Genomic DNA, 21733 nt, shown 5'->3' on the forward strand with positions numbered 1-21733 from the left:
CCCGCCGGCCAAGTGGGCGAGTGTTCACTATTCCTGAGTCTCCAGCAGCCAGCTGCTGCCTCCCGCCGCCTGGCGGCCCGCCTGCGCAGTGGGCGGGAACCGTGGCGCGCTTGCGCACTGCGGGGAAAGCGGAGCTGGAACCCGCGCGTTCTATTGCTTTGCTCCACCGCGGTGCGTGCGAGGGACGTCGGGGGCGGCGCCACAATAGTTGCCCCTGGTAACGGGGGTGGCAGAGGGAGGAGGAGGAGGAGGAGGAGGGACTCGGCAGGAGGATGGTGAGTGTGGGGGGCCTGGGCCCCTCCTAAGCCCGTCGGTCAGCCCCCCCCGCCTACCCCCCGTCTCGGCCCCAGGCCCAGGGCGGGGCACTGCGCTTAAAGCAAAGTTGGGAATGGGATGGTGCTCAGCTTGCGGACTGAGTCTTGGATCGGTTTCGTGGGGCGGCGGGGAGCCCCGAGGGTGTGGGCCCTGGAGGGAGACCTGGGCCTGGGGAGGAAGGCGGGACTTGCAGCGGTCTGAAGCTAGGGGAAGGGGCTGGAAGGGTGCGTGGATGTCCCCGTTCGGAGCCTGGGCTCCATCACGACTCTGGGGACTGGGAGGAGGGCGGAGCCGCGGAGCTGCGAGGAGCAGTCTCGGCACTCAGGCTTAGATCTTCCCAGGGAACTGGCTCCTCACGCCGCAAGCAAGTGGGGTCCGCCGGGGCCGGGCCAGAAGAGGGGAGCAGGGCCAGCGCTACTGCGGCTCAGATCGCCCTAGCGGAACCGTGGGAGTCGGTAGCCTAGCGCTCCTTTTCCCCAGCGGTGCGGACGTCTGGGGGGAAGGGTGTAAATCCCGGGACACAAAAGAGGTCCCGCTTGGGAGATGTGCCTGGTGGATTTTACGCTGCCTCGGGTGTGTGTGTGTGTGTGTGTGTGTGTGTGTGTGTGTGTGTGTGGCGGGCATGCTTCTGCAGCCCTGAGTTATTTGCTGAGGGTTCTGCAAGGTCTGGTTGTACGTGATGATCAATACTTAATCCATGCAGATGGAAGCAAATTTGCTGCCCAGTCCCTGGCATTTCCTTCAGAACCTGTTGCAACCTTCTTTTGCGTATGACCACACCAGACCAAAGGGGCAATTTCAGCATGGGGTCTCCAAACGAAAATGAATGGGAAATTAAAGCTAGAGAGTGGGCATCAATTTGGGGCAATCCTTTTCTCCGTCAGACCTAATGAAATCTTGCCAAAACTGTAAATTATGACGTGTGACAGATTTGATTGACCGTTGACATTCTGCTCCTTGTTGATGTCTTTGAAGTTAACTGGCGGGTGTTAAAATGAAATTAAGTAGTTTTAGGAGCAAGCAAAGAAAAATTGATTTTGAAGCATTTAAAACAGGTTGGTTGGCTTTCCAACTGTAAAGAGCCAGCACTCAAACTTAGAGTCAGTTCCCTACCCCAACCCCAATCTCTTATCTCTTTTTGACTTTTAGAAATGTTGAACTACATATATATATATATATATATATATATATATATATATATATATATATATATAGTGTCTTTATTGATTTGAGAGAGAGAGGGAGAGAGAGAGAGAAAGGAAGAGGGAGAGAGCAACGAAACCTGGGCATATCCCTGACCAGAATAGAGCCAGCGACCTCTCAATGCTCCACACTGGCCAGGCTGAACCATTTCTATTGATTTAGAAGTAAGAAATAAAGCTACTAGATGTCCACAAGGAAAAAATATGTACCTTTGGTCAGATTATCTAATGAGTAAATGTTGATAAGAAAAAAAATCTCAATTGATTTTACATTGTCAGACTGTTAAAGAAGTAGAATTATTTGATCTAAAGTTGCCAATCACATTTCACGCTTGCTACATTGCAGTTTTATTAACCTCGGGCTAAACAGATTTTTACATTTTCTTATTATTAATCATTTATACATGAGTTGTCCATTTAAAGGCTAAGTTTTCCTCAACAAATGAATATAAGCATAAATATTTACAGAAAATAACTAGAATTGAAATGAAAAAGGCATGCCAACCTAATAGAGAATGAGATGTCATCATAAATGAGAAATGTATGAGAGTAGCCTAACTTTTTCCCAGTTTGTTTATCAATTAAATGAACTGTAATTTCATGATCGTTTAACTTATAATTACCGGCCACAATAAATTAACCACTGCTCATGTTTCCAGGTGCAAGTGACACTGCATACAACAAATCGACAGTGTATACAACATTGTTATATACCACTGTTCTGTTCAGTGATCAAAACAGATTTGTTTTTCTTTTTCTTTTTTCTTAAAATGAGCAATAGGAAATTAGGACAAATTATTCTGGATTCTGTATCTGGTTTCCAAAATACATTTTTTTCCCAATCTCCCAAAGTGCGAGTTATTCTTAGAACTGAAAGTGGAACATGGAATTTAAACGGTCAGTGGTGTGACTAAGTGTGTCACATCTTGTATCCCATGGGCCCCCATGGTAACTGTACAACTGAACAGTAAGTCCCAGGTTGTTGGGTTTGGGGTTGTGTTTTTTTTTAATATATCTTCAGCTATGACTAATACATACTTTTAATTTGGACAGTGCTACAACAAAAACCCATTGGGCTTTCTCTGAACATTTAGGGTCAGCTATTTTACCCCAGTCTTATTATTCTACTGTTACAGAAAACCGGAGAAGAACCAAGCAACACTTAGAGAGATGGAGTTACATTTATTTTTTTTTTAATATATTTTATTGATTTTTTACAGAGAGGAAGGGAGAGAGATAGATAGTTAGAAACATCGATGGGAGAGAAACATCGATCAGCTGCCTCCTGCACATATCCCACTGGGGATGTGCCCGCAACCCAGGTACATGCCCTTGACCGGAATCGAACCTGGGACCTTTCAGTCCGCAGGCCGACGCTCTATCCACTGAGCCAAACCGGTTTCGGCTGGAGTTACATTTATTATTATTATTACACGCGGGCCCAGAGAAAAATGTCTCTAGAATTCTAGGCAAAGTCACACAGGAAGTTTCCTGTATTTATACCATTTTACCCTCTTTGTCTCCCAAATATGGGGTTTTCCAATCCCCTTTGCAAGTTCTTAAAGAGCCCCTATGTGCTGAGGCTCTGAGACCTCAACCAAAGGCTTGGCCTAGTGCCAGCACTGATAACTTCGTCTGGGGAAGGTTTAATAGCCTCTCTGAAATGGGAGTAGTCTTATTTTTTTTATTATTTAAGCAAGCATTTACAAAAGCCAAAATGCAGGGTTAAAATTTCAAAAAGCAGTTTTTATATAAGATGGATGCTTCGCTACATCCTTGGAGAAATACTAAGATGGCAGTAATTTTAGGGCATAACTAATTATTGTTATTTAATAATGACTCCTTCATTCAGGAATTACTTATGGACTACTTTCTACATGTATGAACCTAGTGATAGTTATCAGGGTATTAAACATTTGAAGATGGTTGCCGAGATTGTTTTCTGGTCAGACATGATCATTGAAAAGTAAAAAGAATAATAATAAACACAACAATAGTTTTGAGAGCCTAATATGCACCTGTGCTTTACAAGCATTACCTTATTCATCTTCCTAACATTTTTCTTTTTAAAAAAATGTTTCTTGCCGAAACCGGTTTGGTTCAGTGGATAGAGCGTCAGCCTTCGGACTGAAGGGTCCCAGGTTCGATTCCGTTCAAGGGCATGTACCTGGTTGCAGGCACATCCCCAGTGGGAGATGTGCAGGAGGCAGCTGATCGATGTTTCTCTCTCATCGATGTTTCTAACTCTCTATCTCTCTCCCTTCCTCTCTGTAAAAAATCAATAAAATATATTAAAAAATAAAATAAATAAATTTATAAAAAAAATGTTTCTGTTGATTTGAGAGAGAGAAAAAACCATCTATGTGAGAGAGAAACATCTATCCGTTGCCTCCCACAAGTACCTGCCCCAGGATTGAACCTGCACCCTGGGTATGTGCCCTGACTGGGAATCAAACAGGCAAACTTGTGGTGCACAGGATGATGCTCAACCAACTGAGCCACGTTGGCTAGGGCTCTAACATTTTTCTTAAGATATAAGTATTGTCCCCATTTTCTAGATCTAACAGTGCCTGAAGTTACATATATAGGGAAATTGAATACAAATCTATGAAAGTCTAAAACCCATAATGTTCTTGTCATTAGTATTCTGATGAGATGGGAACCCACAATCTTTTGGAGAAGATGATCATATTTTGTTCCTCAAGAAACATGGTGTTTATTTAGTAGAGAGATGAGGAGAAAGAAGATAAAATTTGGGTGAAGTTCTCCCTAGTAAAGCTATAGGAATTCCTGAAAATTAATAAGGTCTTACTTGGCAGCACCAATTTTTTTGTTGATTAAAGAGGTAAAAATAAATTGAAGTCAGTTCTATTTAAGCTAGTTATGGGGAGTGCATGCATGTGACAGTTGCCTTACGACTTTGAATATTTAAATGTTAGCTGTTCCTCAGAGCCACATATATTTTCCATATACCATTACCTTCCTTTCCCCCCTCCACTACACCAGTTTCTTTAAATGACCTAGTTTGTATCATTTTAGGTCAGTGCTGCCATGCCTCTGCCAGTAGTTGAGTTTAAGTTGATTTTGAGGCAGGTAAAATGTAGCACATCTATTCATGATTTGCCTATAAAACAGTTTGTTTAAACATTTTATGGGTGAGTTAGACCACTTTTGTCCACCAGGGTGCATGTAACTTGTATACTAGTAAATGCATGGTGATCACACAATCCACAGTTAACTAAAGTTCTTGTTTCTTAAATTGCCTTTGTTTAATGGCATAGAAACACAAGTCCTGTATAGAGATCGTGTCTTTTTTATTCACTACTGTACTTGGGCACATTATGAAAATTTAATGATGAATGAATGAATATTTTGACAAAAAATACACCTTCAAAATTCATTCCCTTGGATTTACGCTGCAAAACTTAGCTCCATAATAAAATTAACTTCTAATGTCTGCCTTCTTTCATTTGACATTTAAAATAAAGTATGGACATATATAGATAGAAACATAGAATAGACTTATTCTGTTCTCTTTCCTCCAGCTTACTTTGTACCTTTCAGGCAGAGTCCTGATATCTATAAATATCCTCTTCCCTATTTAGCAAACCCTGGTAATCCTGTGATCACCTGTCTCAGTAGTTGGGTTAATATGATGCTGTATTGTATTTGCGTTTGTCTCGCCTAGACCATGCTTCAAATGCCATTTATTATTTTGCTGGAAGAAAATATTAGCTGAACTTTCCATTTCTCTGTAATTTCATTTAAAGGTGAAACATGTAAAGCCATTGTTTCCTGCTGAGGAAAATTGCCCATTAGAAATGTAGATGCCTTGTTTTTTATACCATTAGGTTAATAAAGTTTAGCTATAGTTAGAATGCTTTCTTTTTCATCTGTGCTTTGCTTCTTTTAAGATGAATAGAAATTATATTTTTCTTTTAATCAATTTCAAATAGAATGAGTGCATAAAAAATCTCAGCCTGCAGAATGCAGTATTTTTATTTACTCGTTTTTCAAAAGAGACACGCAAGGAAACACCTAAAACATTCATTTTGAGCCTTCAAAATATTTTATAGAAAACGGACCTTCTTTCATGATTTCTACACTAGTAGATAATACACGAGAAGAACTGTACCTGTACTGTTGTTTAATGTTCTAATGGGATAAATTCCAGTTGTTTTATAATTTTATTGGAAAGGTAATGAGGACATCTAACCAGGAACTCAGGAGTAGTACAATGTGTTTCCCCTGTTCTTAGCTTTTTTATACCACCAGTCCCCTGAGGATCTCAGAATTCTAATTTTAACTGTTCTGAAAGAGGGTATTATAAATGAGTGATTGCAATGTGGCTAACAGAAGCCAGGGAGAATTCTCATAAATATAATTTCAAAAAGGAATGGTGTCAAAGTATTCAAGGCCAGAAGAGATGAAAACTAAAGAAGTGTCTTGCCTATCTTTTGTTTGTTAGTTTCAAATCTATTCAGCCTCTCTTTCCCAGATCTTTTGGTATAGAATTTGTCTTTCTGTCTTTAACCAAACCTTCCATTTTACTGCTGGAAAAATTTGAGGCATAGAGATGGTCCTTAGCAAGTCAGTGCAAATACAGTACTAGAGGTAGTAAACAAATAGTCTCTCAAGAGAAAGGAATTCTTAATAATTATGCATATTTGCATCTCATTGTCCAAAGACTCAGTTGTTGAGAATTATTTCACAGAATTATTATTTGATCTTAGTGAACAGACTGGTTTGAATAATTGCCTGGTGCAATGCAGATAAAAAATATAACCATTTTATATAATTCTAAGATTGAGATTGAAGGGATTTCTGTTTGAGCTGGGAGATTAGATTAAATGCCCTTTAAAATCTGGTATTCTTTGATTCTTGTTGTAACCATGCCTTATTGGAACAAGATTGTCATCTGCAGGACAAAGCAAGTAACTATCTTACAAGATTTTTCTTATGTTCTTGGATAAAAAGCAACATGATTTACTTCCACCCATAAAAATCCTATCTATCTATATAAAACCCTAAAATGCAAATCGACCAAATGGCAGAACGACTACCAAATGGTGGAACGAGTCACTATGATGCACACTGACCACCAGGGGGCAGATGCTCAATGTAGGAGCTGCCCCCAGCCTGCAGGGCGGTGGGGGGAAGGGGGCGGAGAGTAAGTGGCGCCAGGCCAAGTTGGGTGCAAGCAGGGGCCCTGATCGCCCTGCCAGTTGCCCCACAGATAGACCTGATCGCAGGCCAGACCTAGGGGCCCTACCCGTGCATGAATTTCGTGCACCGGCCCTCTAGTATAATAAAAGCGTAATATGCAAATCGACCGAACAGCAGAATGACCAATTGTTATGATGTGCACTGACCACCAGGGGGCAGATGCTGAACGCAGGAGCTGCCCCCTGGTGGTCAGTGCGCTCTCACAGGGGGAGCGCTGCTCAGCCAGAAGCTGGGCTCACAGATGGTGAGTGCAGCGGCAGTGACGGGAGCCTCTCCCACCTCTGCTGCAGGCAGGCAGTAAGGAGCGAGGGGTCCTGGACTGCAAGAGAGATGTCTGACTGCCAGTTTAGGCCCGATCCCCAGAGGGTTATTCAAGGGTTTACTCTCAATTTTGCGTAAATTGAAAAGTGAAAGCCAGCAGGTGGACATCCTCCAAGGGGTCCTGGACTTCAAGAGGGCGTGGGCTGGTCTGAGGGACCCCCCTCTCTCAGTGCACAAATCTTGTGCACTGGGCCTCTAGTCAATAATAATAAAACACGCCGAAACCGGTTTGGCTCAGCGGATAGAGCGTTGGCCTGCAGACTGAGGGGTCCCGGGTTCGATTCCGGTCGGGGGCATGTGCCTTGGTTGTGGGCACATCCCCAGGGGGGGGGTGTGCAGGAGGCAGCTGATCGATGTTTCTCTCTCATCGATGTTTCTAGCTCTCTGTCTCTCTCCCTTCCTCTCTGTAAAAAATCAATAAAATATATTTTAAAAAAAAAAAATAATAAAACAAGAAACAGAATTAGGTTACTAGTCAAAAATATCATGGTTAAATTTTTTTTTTTTTATGAATGACTTTAAAATTTCCTTACTTCCCTGTTATATCAAACTAGAGGCCCAGTGCATGAAATTTGTGCACTGGTAGGGTCCCTAGCAGCTGCTGCCTGCCTGCCGGGTACTCCCTCCATTTCCCCAGTCGGCCCTGCCCCCTAGTTGAACTCCCAGACAACTCCCGGTCGAGAGGACAATTTGCATACTATGCTTTTATTATATAGGCGGGTTCTTCATCTGAGCCCTGGCTGGTGTGGCTCAGTTGATTGAGTATTGTCCCGTGCACTGAGAAGTCGCTGGTTCAATTCCTGGTCAGGGCACATGCCCATGAGGCAGCCGATCCATGTTTCTCTCTCTCTTTTTAATTCTTCATCTGAAAAAACAGATAATCCACACTGTGCACCTGTCCTGTAAGGGTCTTATGAAAGGTAGATGATGATAAGTTATCTTGAATGATGAATTTTTTTTTTCTTCAAATTTTATTTATTGAATTTTTTTTAGAGAGATTCTTGTATGTGCCCTGACCAAATTGTTGTTCCACTGATATATGCATTGATTCTTGTATATGCCCTGACCGGGATTGAACCCACAACCTTGACATATCAGGACAATGCTCTAACCATCTGACTACTGGGCCAGAGCTAAATGATGAAGTCTTAAACGTGAACTGAAAGTCTTAAACAGAGAGCCCAAATACAATTTTATATAACCTTTTTGTATTTCTTTGTATAGCACCTTTAACTTACATTAACTTGGGTGTATAACTCTGTTTACTTAAACAACTATTATCTAGTATCTGTCTAGTAAGTGCCAGGCATGTGGGAAACAGAAACTATAGTCCTTACCCGCAAGAAACTTTACTCTACTAAAGGAGAAATACAAAAGTCAGTTACCTATAGTCTGATATGCTGAGTGCTATCCTCTAAATTTATATAAAGGGCTTTAGGAGATTTGGGATGACTACTAAGCTGGATTAATAGAAGGAGCAGGAATAAGCCATGCTATTTATTAAGTTGTTGAATTTACTAACCGACTTCTGCCAAAACTTAGAAGGGGAAAGCAAATGAAACAAATGCCATCAAAGTGGGAAAGAATAATAATTAAGCTCTCCACAACCAAGAACTTTTTTCAAGGAGAAGGTACTCTGATGTCCAATAATATCAGAGTTAGTGCCCCAAAAGTAATCTTTTTTATGGTTGTTCAAGGGCTTACTCTCAATTTTGCGTAAATTGAAAAGTGCACCAGACCAGGAGGTGAGACTCCTTCTCCTGGGTTTGGATAATGCTGGCAAGACTACCCTTCTGAAGCAGCTTGCATCTGAGGACATCAGCCACATCACACCTACACAGGTGAGCACTGCGTTGGCCCCAGATATTTGTGGGACACACGGAGGATGATAATATGATAATAGCAGTATGAAAGACAAAATGGGAAATATCGTTTTGTCCATTTCTAAGTTTTGTTACTGAGAGAAGTATATACTGTATAAAATAATCTTAAGGTTTCAAAAATATATCGAGATTCCATTCATACGAGATACTTAGTCAAATACATAGAGACAGAAAGTAGAATAATGGTTACCAGAGGCTGGAAAGAGAGGAGGAAATTGGGAATTATTGTTTAATGGGCACAGAGAGTCAGTGTTGCAAGATGAAGAAAGTTCTGTGGACGGATGGTGGTGATGGTCGCACAACAATGCAAATGTACTTAATGCCATTCAACTGTACACTTAAAAATGTAATGGTACATTTTCTTTTATGTATATTTTATAATCTATAATAATAAAAGCGTAATATGCTAATTAGACCGGACATTCTTCCAGACGTCCTTCTGGACAAAGCCAGGGCTGCGAGGGAAGCCCAGGTCCTGAGTGCCTGCTGGCGGCCAGAGGGAAGCCAGTGCCGGCAGCCGGGGGAAGGAAGGCCTACTCTTGCACGAATTTCGTGCATCGGGCCTCTAGTTTGTAAATAAATAATATAAATATATATGTATACATGTCAGGACACAATCAAGTCCCTCAGATCTGATTCCTTTAAAAAATAGCTTTATCTTCTCTGATTATGAAATTAATTCATATAGAAAATATAGAGAAAGTATAAAGAAGAGAGTACTGTGTGAAAACCCAATGTTAATATTTTAGTGTGTATTTTTCAGACTTAATGAACACAAATATATATCAATTTTTTTAAATTACCTATATTTTTAATCCAGTCTCGTCAACCCTCCTCTTTCCTAAGGCTTAGCAAGTAAAGCACAAAGGATAGGACAGTGGTGGTGCTCACGGTATGGCAGTTGAAAACAAGTCCTGGTTGGAAGAACTCCAGTTCGTGTCTTTAGACCTCCTTTCCTGTTGGAAATTCCAAGAAAGCTCAACCTTTGGCCAAGCCTTTGGGTTTCCTAACTAGGAACAGCCCTATTAGTCTCAGCCACTTTAAAGTGCTTGAGCATTAACATTCAGCAAAACCGGGTTTATTTAGCATTTTCTGTCGCCATACCATATACTAAGAGCTTGGTGTCAGGTTTGAATAGCTGTGCTGGTGTGTGTATTTCACAGCCTATGAATATTACTGATTCAAAACACTTTCCAGAAAAGTCATTTCAACTCTTACCAAATGAGCAATTTTACAGCTTCTGACAAATTTAACGTGTAGTCGAAGAAGGAGCATATGACAGTGGTATAGCCTAGAAAGGCTGAAAACATTAGTGTGTGAGGATTTCAGCCAGAAAAAGACGTGCTAGATTTTGGGGTGTTTTGGGGGGGGGGGGGGGCTTGTTTGTTTGATTTGTGATAGGCTGTATTTCTCAAGAACATGCTGCAACCATGGAAATGAACTCAAAGTATGGACCCAAAGTTCCAATTCTAACTTTCAGGCTTTGTTTGATGTGTTGTAGATGACTCTTATTCTACAGGGCAAAAGTAGGTTTACAGTTGTTTGTATGGAAAATAATACAATAATTAATAAATAACACAAGAATAAACTCTATTTCGTGTACTAACAACTATAAACCTACTTTTGCTACATCATGTATTATGTCGTTTTCACATTCTTTAAAAACAAACTTTTATTGTATTTTTGTTTTTATATTTAAAAAAGTAATAGATGCTCATTATAGTAAATTTAGAAAGTATACATAAGTAAAATTGAGAAACTAAAAATCACCTATAATGTCCATTCATACATAACCACTGTTAACACTTAGTGATATATGCATTCAGTTTTTTTCTATGTATATATATATATATATATATATATATATATATATGATGGGTATATTTAAAATAAATAAAAAAGGCTTACAGAGAATAGGCTGTTTTGTATCATCTTTTTCACTCAATACTGTATGTAACATCTTTCTGTGTTGTTATAAATATGAGTATAATATACATCTCATTATTTCCTTAGAATAATTTCTTAGTAGATTTATTAGGTCTGATGACAATAGAATTTTAAGACAGTTGGTACATATGGTTGAATTCCAGGATTTACTCTTATTTATTTCCTGCTTCATTTTAGAAGGGTTTTATGTTACTGGATTTGACATGTAATATTGTAGTTATGTATACAATTTCTAAGCTCACAAAAGTGGTTTTGTCAATGAGTCAGAATGAAGCAGCCTTTTACAATAATCTTAAGTCACATCCCTTTAGAGTTCTTAAACTTCATATTTATTCAGTCATTGGCATTTTAGAGGAGCTGCAATCAGCATCATCCCCAGTTATTCTTTAGGAGAAATTGGGCGGCAGTGTTCCTGGACCATCGCACTGTGCCTGCCTTTCTGGGCTAGGCAGTAGTGTTGGTAAGCTGCCAGGTGAGGCAAATGTTTATGGAGGCATCCCCAGATGCGCTTAACTCCAGTTATTCTGGATGAAATGTCATTTCTGGGGTAGCACACTGTTGATTGGATTTTTCAGAGCCTGATTTCACTAAATCATTTTTGCAAGAAGGTATTTTTTTTTATTCTTGCTCATGAAATGCCTTCTCTCCAAACCCCAGAGTTCTTGTTAATTTGTTTCTCTGCACACTACCTCCCAGCTCACAATTCTGCCTGCCTCTGATTTGCTCACCTTCCCCAAAGTTGTACCTTGAGTACCTGTCCTGAAAATGAATGCTCTCTTTTCAGGTTCATTAGAGATACCTAAGAAAGAACAGTTTCAAACACCTGCTTGCTTGTTTGTTTTCATCACTACCTAAAATTGAGGGCTCTACTTAGTTTAAACATGCTGTTCCAGCAGGCCCTACCTTTCTCATAATCCAGTTATTAACCAGCCTCCCCCATAGTTTCTGAGTTCAGCTCCTTCCTTTTCCTAAGTAATCCATATGAGAAAATTTCTTTCATTTTGAACTACTCCTAAAGAATGCAATCTTCCAGATTTTAGCTTTTGTCTTTTTAAATGTAGCATTTGTTCTGTTCTGTTGAGTTGTCAGATTCAGCTTCAGGGGGTTTTTGTTAGTTAAAAGTAATGTCCTGTTAAATGTTACCATCCTGAGGACTCCTCAGGGGTGTGGCCTGTGTTATCAGAGCTACTGTCATACCAAGTTCTCCTCAGTGGTTGTGTGTGTGTGCTCATGATAGGAAGCACATATGTTAGCCATGACATTCATAACACTGACTCCACAACCTGAATGAAGTAAGCATGTATACATACATTTCTCCGTTCCCTACCGTAGCAAACTGTTTTCAGTATTATCAATGTCACCTCTGGCAGAGTACCTCAGAATTAGGAAATAAATAGCTGTCCAATGTAACTTTGTCAGAATTATGATCTCAAAGCTTAAAAAAAAAACTTGTGTTTACCTTTGTTGCAGGGTTTTAACATCAAAAGTGTACAATCACAGGGTTTTAAACTGAATGTGTGGGACATTGGTGGACAAAGGAAAATCAGGCCATACTGGAGGAATTACTTTGAAAACACGGATATTCTTGTAAGTACTCTTTCCGATGTGTTAATTCATAGGAACATTAACTCTATAAGGTTCTGTCTTGCCAATAATTCCATTGCCATAACATTAATCACTCAATTTAAGGCGAAGGCTCCACACTGTAAGAGAGAAACATCTTTGTATAACTTGTATAAGATGTTTGCTGTCGCTCAGTAACAATGTTATGCCCACACCCACCTTGGCAAATAAAGTGTTTATTTATTACCATAGTGATTCGAACAGCAGTAGGGAAGTCAGAAGATTGTGCCGCTAACTCTATCATCCAAGAATATCAACCAATCAAGTGTGTCCCAAACTGAGCAATCAAGATAATGAGAGTCCTGGAAACAATGATGTGTAAGGAATGGTTGAAAGACCTGACAATGTCCTTCCTGGAAAAGAAAACACTTGGAACTGTCTTCATTTACTTTAAAAACTATCTTAAATCAAACATTAGCCTCATTGTGAATATTTCTAAAGGACTGGACAAGGACCAGTTTGGCGAGTATAAGATGGTAGAGTTTAACTCAGAATAAGGAAGACGTTTCCTATAGTTGTAACTGCCCAGAATTAAAGAAGCTGCCTCAGCATTGGGAATTCCCTGGCTCAGGTGCCTTTGTTCAGGCAGAGGCTGGGATGTTAGTTCCCAGCTCTCTGTCACATTCTCTAGGACTACTGTGTGTCTCCTGGGTTAAGGTACTTGGAGAGAAATACTCAAGTCAGAGCAGTTCATAAGGACATGAATGACTCTAAGGTTCCGTACGGAGGTCTCAGAAACTTTCCGGCCCTCAGGTCAGGGAATTTTAAATCATAAGCTCTAACACTTTGAGAGTCGACTGCAAGGTAGTGATAATCTGACTCTGGATCCCACACTTCCCATTTGCTTAGAGTGCCTGGGAAGTATAGAACTAGCCAGTAAAATCAGCTTGCAGCAACCCTGCAGTTACTTTCACCAGCTACATTACATTGCCAGCACCAGACACTATTTTGGATTCAGTGTCAACATTCCATTATTTTCCAGTGCCATTTGGGATTAAACAACTTTTGGGGAGCAGGTGGGTCCCCAGGGTTAAATTCTAAGGCCTGGTGACTCTTAGTTCTGTCTGATAGTTTTGTAGCAGCTTGCCGTAGCAGTGGTTGATGGATTATATTTGTATTTAATAGTTTTCCATTGTTGGTTAAAAAGACCTATTACACTAGACTCTACAACAGTATTGAGGCTTGACACATTTAGTTGCCTGGTTAACACTTTTCAATTATCTCTAGAGTGCCATAATAAATTTTTGCTTTAGAGTGGGTGTTGACAAACTGGTCCAGTCTGCCTCCTGCTATACTATAGCCTATGAGCTAAGAATAGTTTTTATACAGTATTTTTAAATGGTTGAAAATTTTTCAAAAGAAGAATAAGATTTCCTCACATGAAAACGAAGTGAAATTCCAATTTCCGTGTCCAGAAAGTTCTGTTGTGACACAGCCACGTCCACTTGTTTGCATACAGGGTGGGCAAAAGTAGGTTTATAATTGTGAATATGCGAAACACAGTTTATTCCTTTATTATTATTTACTAATTATTGTATTTATTTGATTACAACTGTAAACCTACTTTTGCACACCCTGTATTTTCTATGATAGCTTTCACACTATAACAGCAAAATCCAATAGTTGTGAAAAAGATTGTGTGGGCCACAAAACCGAAATTATTTATTACCTGACCCCTTACAGAAAAAGATTTCTTTAGATCATTAAGTGGTTCTCTAGGGGTTTGAAAGGGTCAGGGCAACTCCTAAAAGTGCCAAAGATATTCTCAGGGAAGATGACACTGGGAACATTTTACTTCAGCTTTATAAATTGTGGGGAGGTGACTAGTCAATAAAACCTAAAGTATGATAGGAAGGAGGGGAGAGGCTGTCTTCCATTTCTTTTAGGCCAGGAAATAGTAGCCTTTTGATAGATAAAAATACATCTTTTTTTTCAAGGTGTGTTCATATTATTACTAAACTCTATTTACTTATTGTTAACAGTTTTGCGTTTAAATACAACATAATTTAAATAAAGCAACTGTGTCATCATTTCCATAACCAATGTGTAGGACTTAAGTGAGATCTCAAACAACTGTCTCATGTATTATTTCCGTAATGCCACTTACCCCCGAGTCACCTGGGTATCGATACTGCTGCAGCACACATAATTGAAAACCACAAGTTACCCAGAAACCTTATTTGTTGTTTTCAACCTCCTTTTAGACTTTTGCTCAAGCCGTCAATAAAAAGCCACACATTTTAGTATCATCTCTTCTTGGCTCCCTACCCCTCTAGTGGAGAAATACTTGGGAGCAATAAAATGACCAAAAGGTGGCAGCAGGACCAGAAGCAAAAGGAGAAACAAAGAACCCTCCATTCACATGCTGGATAGTCAGTCTGGATAGTCCAGAGTAGGCTGTACTTCCATCAGAAAAACAAACAAAAACCTCTTTAGTCTTCCTTCCACAACCAAATAGTCATTTCAAAGCAGTTGCCAAGGAAGATGTGAATTGGCTTTGCTTAAAGCATCATTCTGAGTGCCGTGCATAACTATATTTTAGAATAGATTTATGAAACTTGATTTTTGAGGTTCCATAATGTTTTAAGGTCAGAAGCATTATAAATTTTTAACTTTATCCGATACTTTCTGAGTATTTTTATTGATTATTAATTAATTTTTGGATGAAAAATTTTTACGACTAGATTAACAAATATATATTATTTTATTTAGTTTTTAATTTTTAAGGCAAGAGGCTCTCCTTACCTTTATCTCTATTGACCAGAAGAAAATAGATACTGGGCAGCACTGGGGTGACAAGCAACCAAGAGAAGCATATACCACTGCAGAAAAACAAATTGATGTATTACTAAATTAGTTGTTTTATAGACTTCTTCCTGGAATTATTGTGTAGTAGTTGTCAAATTTTATAAAAATGATGCTAAATGATAAGGAGAATTAGGCTAAATGTATAGTTTAGGAAAACCCTCCTTTAATTATACTGAATCCTTTTTTTTTTTTAATATTTTATTGATTTTTTTTTTACAGAGAGGAAGGGAGGATAGAGAGTTAGAAACATCGATGAGAGAGAAACACCGATCAGCTGCCTCCTGCACACTCCCTACTGGGGATGTGCCTGCAACCAAGGCACATGCCCTTGACCAGAATCGAACCTGGGACCCCTGAGTCCGCAGGCCGATGCTCCATCCACTGAGCCAAACCGGCTAGGGCTATACTGAATCTTTTAATAGAGGCAATAAATAGCAAGTAATTTGGCAAGTAATTATAAGTAAAAGTTAAAACTTTCTTCTCATTGATCTTCAGCCTCTGGATTCTCTGGTATCATCTCTCTTGTCATTAAAACTCTTCCCATTCCTTATCCTCTCCTGACTATTTTTCATAATATCAAACATCAATTTCCTAACTTTATATTTGTGTTTTCAGCTTTGTCTCAGCCTCCTCTTTTCTTCCCTTGTTACTCACGCCTTTGCTCCCAGGCCCATTTTTTTCTTACTTTGAAATTCCTTTCTTGCCCAGTGGCCTGCACATAGCCTTCAGAAAGCCCTCTAAGTCCAAAACACCCTCCCCGTGATCACTTGACCCTCTTCCCTCCCTCACATCTTGAACTATTGCCTGAGTGAAGATAATCCTAATCCACTGTTGACTCCCAAATAATTCTAATTAGGTCTTTTATATTGAGGTTCGCCCTCCCATTACATTCCTTCGTTCTATATCTACATTTACACTACATCTGCTACCTTAAAAATGAGAGCCTCACTGGTGGAAAACAGTATGGAACTTTGGGTGTTTGTGGTGTGCAGAGCCCATTAATGCATGTATTCACACTGAGTCAAGAGTAATATTAACTACAACAATAATAAGGCTGAAAAGAAAATACTGAGACAACATCCTTCCTCCTTTTATGATGCCCCTAAAAGAAACACAGGTGGAAACACAGGGTATTCTTCAGAGGAAAGCCCAAACTTTGTTCCTGGTATATTTAGCATTAGTGATTCTAAATGAGAGTGCATTAAACTTATGGAATTTTAATTTTTTTCTTTCAAAAGAGAGCAAATTTTCAAGTAGCACAAAATTTAACCTACATACAGAAATGCCTACGTATATTGTAGTATATTAGTTTATGTAATTTAAGGCATGTAAAGGTGAGAGTTGTTTTGTGTGGTTGTTGTTTCTAAATGAATACAGCAGGCCCTCAAATAATGTCATTTTGTTCAACATTGTTTCATTATAACATGGATGAGAAGCTGTAGGAACGTAACTCTTGTTTATGTCAATTAGCCTGTGGTAAAGTTGTTTTCGTTATATGTAGTTTTGCTTAAAGTTGCAAAACCTATTGATGACATTGAGGATTTACTGTATGCTCTTTTAAAAGGCTGTTTTCATTGTACCATTAGTTTAATAACAGTTCTGAATTCCTTAAAAGAAGTTAGAAAATCTGATAATTTTTAAGATTAGCAACTGGGAAACCATTTAATATACCATTTAATTGTTTTAAAGGACTATGAAATTATATCTAATTTTATTTTTAAACTTTCATATGAAGAAGAATTAAGAGAACATTCATACGAAATTAAAATAACATATTTGGGTTCTGTAACTATAGGCAATTTTCTTTTTTGCTCTTCCCTTATTTTCTTTATTGTTATAGGGTATTATTTATGCAATAAATAAAATTCAGTGATGGGAGAGAAAGCTTGAGATTTTTCATTTATGGTGAATCTCAAGACTTCTCTTACTCTGGAAAAGGCTATGCCCTTGCTATTTGCTTATAGCCTCCTAGCAGCCTTGGAGGTTATAAGCAAGGTAGGAATGGGATGGAGATCACTGGGTTTCCTGCTTCAGTACATGAAGTCAGCATATAGTTAACACTGCAAATGATACTTTCAGCGTGATGATGTTCAAAGACTAGGATTTGTAGATGTCTCAAAACACCATCCCTCCCAGACAACTTGAGATGCAGTGTTAGCAGAGTGCTTAAGGTATGCTTGAGTTTGAATCCCAATTTTGTCAAGTACTTGATGTAACTTGAGCAAGTTACTTAACTTCTTTGGGATTATGTTTATCTAATAAAAGCCTAAGCGACCGTTATGGCGGAACAACCAGAACGTGATGCACACTGACCACCAGGGGGCAGACGCTCAACGCAGTAAGGAGCAAGCAGGCAGGTAGTAAGGAGTGAGGCATCCCAGATTATGAGAGGAATGTCCAACTGCCAGCTTAGGCCGAATCCCCGGGATTGGGCCTAAACTGGAAGTCGGACATCCCCTGAGGGGTCCTGGACTGCGAGAGGGTGCAGGCAGGCTGAGGGACCCCCCCCCCCCACCAGTGCACGAATTTTGTGCACCGGGCCTCTAGTTTATAAAATGAGAAGTGGTGCAATCTATCTCATAGAGTTGTAACAAGGATTAATATGGTAAATCTAGCAAGAATGTTTAGTGAATGCACAGTAAATGTAGCTATTTTCATCCTGCATAGCTCTACTGACTTTTTACTTTGGAGCTTTGCTAGAGGTATTTTGGGGGCACCCTCCATTTAATTAATTAGTTAGTTAGTTTGCTTGTTTCTTTGTTTTGCATCCATAGATGAGGTAATAGTTACCAGCTCAATTTCTATATGCTATACTAATGTGAAATTAGCTGATAGGAACACCTGTTCTTTCCATAAAGGTGCCCTGTATTTTACATATCTGCTATTGAGTTAACCTCTTCTTTTACTTTACAGATATATGTAATTGACAGTGCAGACAGAAAAAGATTTGAAGAGACGGGCCAGGTAAATAATTCTTCTGTTGATCTATTTCCCAAATAACTGGGTATTCATTAATCTGCCTTGTAAATGTATGACAGTGAGAGAGATTTTTTTTTGTTTAACCTTTGCAGTTTAAACAAGACAGTCACTCTGGCAAGCAGGCAAAAATACCAGTGGCTAAAAAGAAATTAGTTCAGAATCCTTTAAACAATTTTTTTGATTAAAGCCTTTTAGTTTAAATCAAATTGAATAAACAAGTTATAAGAAAATGGAATTTACCAGCATGCCCAAAAGCTCTTCAGGTTTCTTCTCATTCCACATAGAAATGAACCCAGAAGAACTATTCACTTATTATGTCTGTGTACATTTTTCAATATCAACTTAATTGATCCAAGGGCAACTAACAAATTCAAAGGGATGAAAGAAATGTGTAAGCCAAGATGAAGCTTCTCTTGTTTTCAAGCCAAAAGATAGGTATCTTTGAACCCCAAAATGGCTTCAAATGCAGACTACATGTCAACATGATTACACAGTGCAATTTGTATACACAGTTTTAAACAGAGAAGCGGTGGGCACAGACCATTTTACTGAGTACACTGATAAGAAGCAAGGGGTAGAGTGGACCTCTTTGGAGAAGCATGATTACATTTTATTGCAGAGTCCTTGGCTTGTGTCCTAAACTACCACTGGTGGCCTTCCAAAGGTAGCCGTCCCCCTGTTTATGTTCCTTTTTCCTGGAAATTAGTTTGAGAACTCTCCAGACTCTTGGAGATAACCCTTCTATACCTTGATGATTTCTGGATCATCACTTCATGTGAGCTTGAAAGTGAAGGGTGTCATATAACGATGACACCTCTTGAACCCTCCAGTTCTCTTTGGCAGCACAAGTGTCTTACATAGGGTTAAAACGTGGACTTAATGGGAGAGGTGGGTCCTCATATTTAGGTACGTACACACCCTCCCCTATACTTATTGCAGACAGAATCAACATAACAGGGTAGACCCCAACTGATAGCCTAAAAATCAGAGACCTTGCCAGATGGACTAATACAGTTATTTTAGGATATGGGTTTGATGAAGTGTAATGCATGGACATGTTTTGGAGGTAAAGATTGATGAAACAGAATTATAGTCTTTAAAGCAATTGTCATTTTCAATTTATCCTATATAATAAAAGGCTAATATGCAAATTGTCCCCTCGGGAGTTCAACCGCTCGCTATGACATGCACTGACCACCAGGGGGCAGCATGGAATGAAGGAAGGCCCTGGCCAGCAGCCAGAAGGCCTCGATTGGCCCTAATCACCGGCCTGGCCTAGGGACCCTACCCATGCACAAATTTTGTGCACCAGGCCTCTAGTATTTAAATAAATACACACACACACACATACACACACGCACATATACACTGAAAGTTATTTGCAGATAACAGCCTTGGCTAAATTTTAAATTTCTAATCACAACTTGTGTTCTCCCTTGAACTGTGTTTCTCAAAGTATGATCTATGAATCCCTATAGCAGAACTACTAGAGGGGAGCTAGTTAAAATGCGGATTCCTAAATTAAGTAAATAAATAAGATAAAATGTAGATTCCTGGACTCTTGCTCAGACTTCCCAAAGTCAGCCTCTCTGGTAGGCCCAGCAGTCTGTCAGGGGAGTCTTTCACAGGCTCAAGTTTGAGAACCACTGCCCTTGAAAGTTGCTGGTTGATCAGCTTAACTGTTTTATTTTTTTCTAGCTAGAAGTTAATGGTTAAATATCATAGCTTTCATCCTTCCCTCCCCATCCATTCTCAAAATGATCCAGGAACTAGCTGAATTACTGGAGGAAGAAAAGCTAAGTTGTGTTCCAGTGCTCATCTTTGCTAATAAGCAGGATTTGCTCACGGCAGCCCCTGCCTCTGAAATTGCAGAAGGACTGAACCTGCACACCATCCGTGACCGAGTCTGGCAGATCCAGTCTTGCTCAGCTCTCACAGGAGAGGGCATTCAGGTGAGATTACCTGGAGGCTTGGTCACCTGGCAACATGACAGCCAACCAAGGTAGTCTGTCTCATTGGCTGGGCTGATCTAGATAGGAAAGATATGAAACAAATAGCCTTTAATTGGTAGATGAACAATCCAGGATGTGAAGGGCATGAAGAGATTAGTTCTTTTCTACTTAGCAGCCAATGTGACATCAATAACTTTTCTAGGAAAGACAAACCCACCCCACACAAGCAACAAACTACCCTATTAGGTAGGAGGTCAGAACAGAAGACTTAGAGCAGCGGTCACCCACTGGTGGTCCGTGAGGACCGAAAGGTTGGCGACCGCTGACATAGAGGATGCTTTCTAACTCTAGGATTCTTTGATGATTTGGTTGGGGTTTTTGTGTTGTGTCTCATGTTGTGGCCAAGGTAACAGAGCCATCAACAATTATGCACACTGGTTATCCTGTAGAAGTGTTCTGTTTTGTTTTCTGTTGGCTGTCTTCACTGCCTTCGGGGTTGGTGTCTGTTTCCTGCTACTTCAGTTTGGTTTCCCACTGGTAGGCTTCTGCTCACAGAGGGCCTCGTGCTTTATACTGAGGCACTACATACCAGAAGAGCAGGCTCCCCTCACTTGATATTAACTGAGAGGCTATATCCTCAAAGAAGGATGAAGAGGTTCAGCTCTGATGCTTCCTACCAAGCAGACGCAAACCAGGTGACACTTGGAGTCAGCACTCTAGGACTTCTTTATTCCAAAGCCCCAGCATGCCCACATGCCTCACTTTAGACATCTGGTGGACCTGCCGGGGAAGTGACACCATGAGGTGAGAATCGGGCAGTACTGCTCCGGGATGCTGTGGGGGATTAGCAACATCTAAAGCAGTGGTATCTTCCCTCGTTGCCATATGGCGTGTGTGTCTAATGGCATGACCAGTTTGCTTTTCTCTGAACTTGGTGTGTTGGGGTATGAGCCTGCAACTTCTCAATCGTCCTGCAGCCTCTTTCCATTTCCTTTCTAATACTCTCCTTCTCTCTCTCCAAAGACATTTGACATTGGTTTGTCTTAAAACTGCCTGACTGCTTTTATTTCAAGAAAATAGTCACGTCCTAGAGTTATCTCACTTGTTCCATCTGTTTGTTGCTTGGTTTTTCTCTTTTTGTTATACGAACAACCAGGGCCTGTTTCTGTGCTTGGCCTTTAGATCTGAGGACAGACCAGTGAGCACAAGACAAGCACCCTCTCCTCTACAGTCCTTAATACCCACACCCTCTGTGTGTGTGTGTGTGTGTGTGTGTGTGTGTGTGTAGTGGGGGCTCTAAAATAGCCAGAGATGAGCTCAGCTACCTCCCCAAAATGGATGCTGTAGCTCTGTGAGTCTCTCTGTGAGGTTTTAGTTTAGGGAGGGGGGGATATTACTTCTTATTTCCTTCCTTCCTTCCTAGACTCTGGTTATAAAAGTAATATATTCTCGTTATTAATCATATAAAAGTATATAA

The 21733-nt window shown here is 40.0% G+C and overlaps 1 protein-coding gene across 1 annotated transcript in view; it reads left to right on the plus strand.

The window, feature by feature from the left end:
- Positions 1–148: 148 nt before the first annotated feature.
- Positions 149–21733, plus strand: part of ARL3 (ARF like GTPase 3) — a 29242-nt gene continuing 7657 nt past the window's right edge. Inside the window, exons 1-5 of the mRNA XM_070432388.1 lie at positions 149–275; positions 8762–8905; positions 12365–12481; positions 18239–18289; positions 20071–20256. Of these exons, the coding sequence (XP_070288489.1) occupies positions 273–275; positions 8762–8905; positions 12365–12481; positions 18239–18289; positions 20071–20256 (501 nt within the window). The 5' untranslated portion in view covers positions 149–272. The remainder of the gene's footprint in view (positions 276–8761; positions 8906–12364; positions 12482–18238; positions 18290–20070; positions 20257–21733) is intronic.

Source organism: Myotis yumanensis, unplaced genomic scaffold, assembly GCF_028538775.1.
Source record: "Myotis yumanensis isolate MYYU_CA2020_CCGP unplaced genomic scaffold, mMyoYum1.0.hap1 SCAF_13, whole genome shotgun sequence".
Lineage (NCBI taxonomy): Eukaryota > Metazoa > Chordata > Mammalia > Chiroptera > Vespertilionidae > Myotis > Myotis yumanensis.